Consider the following 8,827-nt stretch of genomic DNA (forward strand, 5'->3'; position numbering starts at 1 on the left):
TGAGTCCTCATGTGTGATCTTGATGTTGTTGACTGGTTCTGAAATTGTTCATTGTGTTATCACTTGATCTTGTTGGCTGCCACCTGTTTAGTGCTATGGTTGATTTTCCGCTACTACTTTATGCATATTGATTTCTATTTTGAGTCAGCCGATGATATCTACTCAGTGCATGTTGTCCTGTATTGTCCCCTACTTATATCTTTCTTTGTTTTATTTTGTGGAGTGGAGCGAGTCTTCCATCGGCTTCGACTCGACCTCAGCTCTAGTCTGTCTCAAGTTCATCGGATTTAAGGGTGAGCTATCCTTCTAGCTCGTGATGGATTCTCTTAGTCATGACATGATGTCCTTAGTGTTCGGACATGAACTATGTCACTTATTTTATTTTAGTGTTTGACATTCTAGACTTAGTATTTTAGAATTATATGTCCTTGATGTGATGACTTTCAGATTTTGGGGAACGTTATGTAGTAAACTCTTGTGGATTGTTATTTCTTACTTTATAAGTTTGAGCTTCCGTGTAATTATTATACTTTATAAGTTGGGGTTTGTATTGTTGGTTCTCCCACCTAGGAGTTTAAGTGTGGGTGCCACTCATGACCCATTTTGAATCGTGACACTAAAGTATTTAGACCCATAATTATTCATAAAAAAATATCGGACAATTCATTAAGAAATTCAACTTCTTGACGAAACGGGCCCGCATTAGCTCCCATAGACGAAAAATTGCTCCAGTAAATGGTCAAGTTATATATTGGAAAAATTGTGCGACTACGCAAATTATATACTAGTGTATTATTTAATACATGTATGGTTTTACATAATTACAAATTATATCTGCTGTTTTAACGAGATTTGCTATTAAGATCAGGACCCACCAAGTTGATTTGTATCACAAATTTAAATTCATTTTCGTCTGATTGTATTTTCTTGTATACAAATCACAATTTCTCTCTCATATTTCCACTCATTGATTTTTCTCTTAAAATCTTTCAACCATATCAATTTCTGAATTTTGAATGCTATCTTTCTCTTTCCTAAACGTGGTTTCTCAATTGCAGGTAACTGCATAAACGTGTTTCAACCAACTAACGTTTTATTTTTTATTTTCGTTTGTTTATAGGTTTGTTCATACATTCATAAACTTTCATCTTCTATCTTTAATTTTTCAGTTAAATCGGTAGTTATGCACAAATTATGGATGAACAAACTCCACAAAAAAGGATCACTCGAGATATATAATTACATACTAAATAAATTATTCATGAGTCAAAGAGAAAAGGTATGAAGATCCTGATATATATAAAACTCTGAGTCCTATTTTTTTATTTTCATTTTGTTCTGTATATTATCACCCACAATATGTTTAACGACTTATTTGTATATAATTTCAACATGTATATACATTTACTGGTTTGTATATCTTAATAGTTTGTATACGTATACAAACTATTGTATAGAATATGTTCTTTGTATATTATAATTTGTATATATTTCGGGAATTTGTATATATATTAATAAATTCGATATTATCTTGTATATATTTCAGTGGACCCGTTTGTATAAAACTTTTCTTTCTGTTTTCTTGTCATGATTTTTTGATTTTCATTTGTATAGTTTTTTCTGTATATCATCACCCACAACATCTTCTACGAATTATTTGTATATTTTCAATATTTATATATATTTACTTATTTATATTCTTAATAGTTTCTATACATATATAAATGCATGAAAGAAAAACTTAATTAAATTGATTATGAATATTAGAAACAACGAATCGAATTTGTTGTATCGTTTACCTGAGGTTGTATGATGAACAAAGAAATTAAAATTGAGTTTTTTTGTATTAATGAAGTTTTGTCAATCTCATGAACCCAGTGAGTATGGTGTTCTTTGTGCTGAAGACGTCATTTTAGGCAAGATATTCTAGTCAGATACAATAACTCTGATTTATGAGATTGTTTTTCATTTTTTTAAACACAAATTGCCGCTCATTTCATTAATTAAGTTGAAAGACCTTTTTGTATAAATTATTTAATTGCAGTGAGATGTACAAACAAAAATAAGAATAGCAACTGAAACAATAGCTACTGAACGTAATTAGGCAAATAATAGCTACAGAGGTTTATTATGTTTCATCTCTTAGCTATTTATAAAAATTTCTCATATATATACACGTATGTATTTGTATAAAGTATGTATATTTATGTATACTACATATTAAAAAATATATATTCATCGACAATTATTTTGATATGCGAACATAAAGTTTAAAAATACCTTTAAGAAACTTTTTCTTTCTGCCTCGTGATCTTTCTGAAACAATTTTCAATTCCATTTATCTCCCATCAAAATCTTTTTACACATCCATCTCCTCAATTTACAAAAATAAAATAAAATAAATTAAAAAGACAATTTATTGTTAACATTGCTTTATTAGTATGCTTATATTTAAAAGTGTCATATAATTTGTGGTTTCTTTCCTTAAAGCTTCTTAGAATTCTTTTTGTTTCTAAGCTTATGGCATTCCTTTTACACGTTATTTTTGATGCATTATGATTTTATGTGTATTTGAATTGGATGTAATATGAAATTATATCATATTTATGGATAAATATCAAGCTCAGAACAAAGTTATTCGGAATAAGGTAAGTGTGATTTTTGTTCTGGACAAAATGAGGGAGGTGAGATTGAAATAGTTCAAACACATAAAGAGAAGATGTGCATATACTCCAGTGATGAGGAGTTCTAAGAGGTTGACTATATATAGTGGATGTAAGAAGAGGTAGATGTAGACCAAGCAACTCGTGGAAAGATGTAATTAGATAAGGCATGACTCACCTACAACTTACGTAGGACATGACCCTAGATAAGATTATATGGAGGTTGAAAATTATGATAAAAGATTAGGAGATTGAGCATTGACTAGTTTTGTTTTAATATCGTGATTATTAATTCTCTTAGGGGTTGTTTGATTTGGATACAAGTTATGTTGGGATAAGTTATGCTGAGAGTAGTTTTTATTCTTTGTTTGGTTGGTCATATTCAAAGTTATATTCATTGCATAATTTCTAAGAATAAGTTGTTTGTTTACGAAAATACCCTCCATCTTATTTAATTATTTTTTTACGTTTTCTTTGCAAGCTGTAGTTATTCATTCCTAAAAATAAAAAATTTATCTTATTTAACTTACATATTTTTATTTATGCATTTTCATGATTGTGCCACGTATTTTTAAAATTAAACTTTCATCTTATTTAACTTTAAAATAAAACATTAATCTTATTTAGCTTTAAATAAATTTTTCATCTTATTTAACTTAAATATAAAACTTTCCTCTTATTTAGCTTAAAAATAAAACTTCCATCTTGTTTAGCTTAAAAATAAAATTTTCATTTTAAGTTTATTAAAGTAAAAGAAATTTTGTTATTAAAATTATCTACATTTTAAAGATATCTACACTTTAATTGATATATAAAATATAGTTTTTAAGTTAGTAATAAAATATTTAATTAAAAATATGCAATTTAGTAGTGGAGTGAACATTTTAATAGAAATTAAAATATAAATAAACATAAGAATTAGACAAATAAATTCAACTAATAATATATTTATAAATAGAAATTGTATTAATAAAATATAATATTTTAATAGAAAAATATATTATCATAAAAACAGTAGTTAATTAAAGCTATGAATGTTATTATAAATATATTTAAAAATTATATAAATATATATGAATGTAAAAGTGGTGTATAAAAGAGAGTTTAAGGGGGTATTTTTTTTATTTTACATTTTTATTCCAGGACAAGTTATCCTGGGTTTAGTATTCCATCCCAGGGAGGGATAACTTATCCCAGTACTAATTGTTAATCCTGGGATAAGTTATTCCAGGCTTTGCAACCAAACAAGGGATTAAAGACTACTTAAAAATTATCCCGGGATTAAGTCCTCTTATCCATCACACCAAATGACCCCTTACTATCTTATTCTTAGATATTTGTATTACATGTTGTTTCTTCTGCTTCTTTTATCATACTATTTGTTGTTGCGACAATTTTTTTCTCCATTAATTTTAATAAGATTTTTCATTATTGTATTTTCTTTTCTTACTGTTTTGGATATGAGTTCTTAAGCTAAAAAAATCTATTAAAAATAATTTCTCAAAGATTTTTGCGAAATCAGATTTAGGTGAAATTTAAATTGAAGTTTAAAAATATGTTTGGTCATAAATTTTGAAAACATATTTTACTTTTTTACAACAACAACAACAATAATAACAATAACAATAATAATAATAATAACAACAACAATAATAATAATAATAACAACAATAACAACAACAATAACAACAATAAGAACAACAATAACAACAATAGTAATAATAATAACAATAATAATAATAACAATAACATTAATAATAATAATAACAATAATAATAATAATAACAACAACAACAACAATAATAATAAAAATAACAATAACAATAAAATAACAATAACAATAACAATAATAACAATAATAACAATAACAATAACAATAACAATAACAATAATAACAATAATAATAACAATAATAATAATAACAACAATAATAATAATAATAACAACAACAACAACAACAACAACAATAATAATAATAATAATGATGATTTATACCTATAACAACTAGAACAACAACAACAACAACAACAATAATAATAATAATAATGATTTATACCTATAACATCTAAAAACTATTAAAAATATCCATAAATTTGGCACAAAACTATCATTCCTGTAATGAACTAGATGATAAATTAACCTAAAATCATAACACACTAATAGCACAATTACTAGCTACTATAGCTCGTCAAATTATTATTAGTAACGAAAATCAATCGGTGAAAATATATAAATTATAACAACTAGTTATTTTTTAATATAATTTTTTCACATTTTATAAATAATATTTTCATGACGAGCATGCATTTCTAGATTAGATGACAAAAAGGATAGATAAAAATTAGTTGAGTCATAAATAGATGGATTTTTTTTATATATAATATAAAAGTTTAAAGTATTTTTTAAAAAATCAATACCTATATTTTGACCTAAACAAGTTTTAAGTAGATTTTGGGATTTGATTTACAAAATTTCTCAAACACAAGAGCCAAACAAGTTTTGCAATTTTTTTCTTTTAAAAAGTCCTTCCAAATCTAGGAGACCAAACGGGTCCTAGAGAATACATTTTTGCTGACTTTTTAGACCCAATATAGGTAAAATGTTAATAACATCATTGGATATTTTATCAAATAAGGAAATGTGTCAATTTTTTGTTATTGATTAATAAAAAAAGTGTGTCACATAAATTGAAATAAAGAAATTAAGTATTTTTGAGTGGTAGCTAAAGCTAAGAAAAATAATTATACATTTTTAAAAGATGGGCCAAACACAAAATAATGCTTTAATATTAATAAAAATATTTTTCAAATTAATCAACCAAACACAAATTTAATTCTCCATTTTTTTTTTATAAAGCACGTTTTAAAATAAACAGATTTAATCAAATAGTGCTAGAGCTTTGATTTGTAACTCATAGTCATACGAAGGGCCCAACTCCGTGTATAAAATGTGTTCCATCAGAAGGGACAATTATTTTCCGGTTTAAGTCGATATCAAAATAATTCAGCGTTAGCTATTTTTTTTTCCCTCTCTTTTTTATCCGATATTCAATATTTATTTTAAAATTCGATTCATTCAATTGTTGTGACAAAAAACATAGAAAATTACATGTACCGAAAAACATGAGCAAAATTGTATATAAATGGAAAAAAAAATTGGGTCGACATGATGAGCTTTGGAATTTTGATCAATTACTTGTGGTCCACCGTCCAATTTCACATGATTTGGCTTTCCCCATGTTGCTTTCATACAATTGGCGACTTAAATGGGTGGCCCTTTCAGTAGCTCTTTATTAATTAGAAGTGACGTTTGTGAGATAATTTGGCCAACTCAAAGTGAAAAAAGAAAAAAAAATGGTGGTGAACTTCAATTTCAACCAACTAACAATTGAAGTTTGAGTATATATTTAGATTACAACACCTGTTTTAATCATATGAAGCAAGCAAAATAATGTGATTTTTATAAGCTATTTATAAAAAGTCTTCCAATCATATATACATACAAAATCGGTGGGAAGCAATGTAAAGAATTTTTTTATAAGAAGCACTTAAAGTTAAGTTAGTTGGATTGCACTGTTTGGTGTTCCGATATATCAAGATATATAATAGTGAATTTATATTGTTACGATTAAATATTTGTTAATGATGATGTACAAAATTAAGAAATAACGAAAAATTCATGATTGATATAGAAAAAAAATCAATATGTTTCGCATAAAATATCATGATCGAATTAGACTTCCGTATGAAATGAGGACTTGTTTGAGAACACCAATGGAACAGTACTATCTTATCGATTAAAACATTAGGTCAGTGCAATATCTATGTTATTACGTTATCTATTCACTTTTTATTAGTCATATTTTACTTTTTAGAAGTTAAACTGCTTGATTTAACCTATATTTTAAAATATATTTTAACAATCGTGTCAAATCAAAATGTGACAAATGAAAGTAAGCAACGGGGTTAATATTTTGTTCCGCGTTGGGAATTGAGATCTATGTTTTAGTGTAGAGCTCGTGGTTTTTGTCATGTTATTGACTCTTCGCATCTGGCATACGAAAAGAGACCCTCTTAACTCATATTTATTGCATCATAAGTGAAATACTACCCTACACCTTTCACTTTCTCTAATCGACCTACTTATCTTACTCACCAAATAAATTGGCCAGAATTTTTACTTAAATTGTCATTTTTCAAAACTCAGTTAATCAAATTATATAAAGGAGGAAGATAATACATAGTCGTGAAATTAGTTTGATCATTTCCTTATTACTTTCAAGGTCGCCCTATACATTCATATAAACAAGCATTAAATCCAAATGTAAAGTCAGACTATTTTTCATTCACACTCGTTGATGGATTCTCACATTGAAACCACCAACCATGTGTGCGGTCAAAAGAGGCAGAAAAACCGGGTTATCTACATTAACCGGTTTAATCTCGAACCGCCTTAGAACCGAAGCCAACACATACTTCATCTGTGTGAATGCCATTTCTTTCCCCAAACACACCCTTGGACCTGCTTGAAACACTGGATACTTATACGGACTTACACTTTTCAACCCTCCATTTTCATCGATCCAACGGTCCGGTTTAAATTCAAGTTGGTCTTTTCCCCAAATCTCCTCCATCCGACCCATTCCGTAGGGGAAATAAGTAACTCTATTGCCCTTTTGAATCCTTGTTCCGTCTGGCAATACGTCGTCTTTATCCGCGTGCTTTGAGTCCCAAACCACTGGCGGATAAAGCCTCATTGATTCATTCAAGCACGCGGCTAAATACTTCATCTCTTTTAATTCATCGAATTCAAGCGGCCTATCGCCATTGTTGATCGACGTTATTTCATCGATCATTTCATTTTTTACGTTGGGGTGATTGGTAGTGAGCCAAAAAAGCCACGTCAATGCGGAAGAAGTCGTATCTCTTCCCGCCATGAGGAAGCTTATGACCATATCTCTCACCACTTCATCTTCTTGTCCAGCAATTAATAATCTAGACAGAAGATCCATGTTTTTCATGTGATCTCCAATATTTTCAGTAACCATCTTTTGTTTCTTTTCCCCTATGATCTCGTCGATACAACAGTGAACTCGTTTCACGTTTTCCTTCAGCTTCTTTTCCGATCCTAAATTGAGAGCTCTTTTGCTTTTCCAAATCGCATAGACAGGCGCCATCCCTCTCATGGCACACGCTCGAGAAGCGGTGTCGAACGAATCTACTAGAACTGGCACGTGCGAGAGATCATCCAAACAATGCGGGTCAGTGCCGAGGGACACCTTGCAAATAGTGTCGAAGGCGAAACGCCTAAGCACGTCTTGCAAATCCAACACTTTGCCTGATTTAGCAGCCTGGTGAAGCAATGGAATGAGCCTGTTTTCGGCTACTTCTTCGAGAGTTTTGACAGTAAATTCCCTCAACGAATTTGTGCTGAACTCGTGGCTAGCCAATTTTCGCTGCGCGTTCCACAGTTCCCCGTCCACGTTGAATATCCCACGCCCAAGAAAATCGCCTAGAATATCCGTAAAGGGCTTCCCCTTTGGATAATTTATGAAATTTGTTTTGAGAATGTACTCCACGTTATCCGGATTTGCTGTGATTATAGTCCGAGGAGCGCCGAAGCGCTGAACAAGAATGGTTTGTGTAGGGGACTCCGTTAAAAGTTGAGTGTACCAATCCAATAGTCGATGTCGATTTTTGTAGAAGGAAATAAGGCATCCAAGGATTGGGTAAGAGGAAGGGCCATAGATGGGAGTCAATTTTCTGAATTTGAGATGATATTTTAGGGTAAAGCAAAGAAGCCCTAAAATGAAAAAAAGAAAGAGAGAAAGAATCATGTTGTTAATTAGCTGGTGATGACTTGAGTACTAGTGTTGCAGTGAGTTTTAAAGGGGAAGATATATAAAGAGTACTTTGATTGATTTTGAGAGATAAGTGGCTCTATGTATATTTATGGAAAGAAAATGACAAGAGGGGTGGAAATTTACGCACACTTGTTTATTATGCATATTAATCACGTGTTTGTTGTGCGTAAAGTGAAACTTGAAAAAGTTGGCTGCTGCGGAGAACTTTTCATAATCATGCGCTGAGAAAATGTCGTCCGTCGTGACTTCTTTGTTTTTAAGATTTATATTAAACACTGATCGAAAAATTCTCATTCACATT

The 8,827-nt window shown here is 29.7% G+C and overlaps 1 protein-coding gene across 1 annotated transcript; it reads right to left on the minus strand.

Annotated features, from left to right (window-relative positions):
- Window positions 1–6,903: 6,903 nt before the first annotated feature.
- LOC129895618 (cytochrome P450 94B3-like) lies at window positions 6,904–8,568 on the minus strand. Its single transcript, XM_055971348.1, has one exon. The coding sequence runs from the start codon at window positions 8,497–8,499 to the stop codon at window positions 7,009–7,011; it is 1,491 nt and encodes a 496-aa protein (XP_055827323.1). The 5' UTR covers window positions 8,500–8,568; the 3' UTR covers window positions 6,904–7,008.
- Between the last annotated feature and the right edge of the window lie 259 nt (window positions 8,569–8,827).

The sequence above is a fragment of the Solanum dulcamara genome, chromosome 7 (assembly GCF_947179165.1).
Source record: "Solanum dulcamara chromosome 7, daSolDulc1.2, whole genome shotgun sequence".
NCBI lineage: Eukaryota > Viridiplantae > Streptophyta > Magnoliopsida > Solanales > Solanaceae > Solanum > Solanum dulcamara.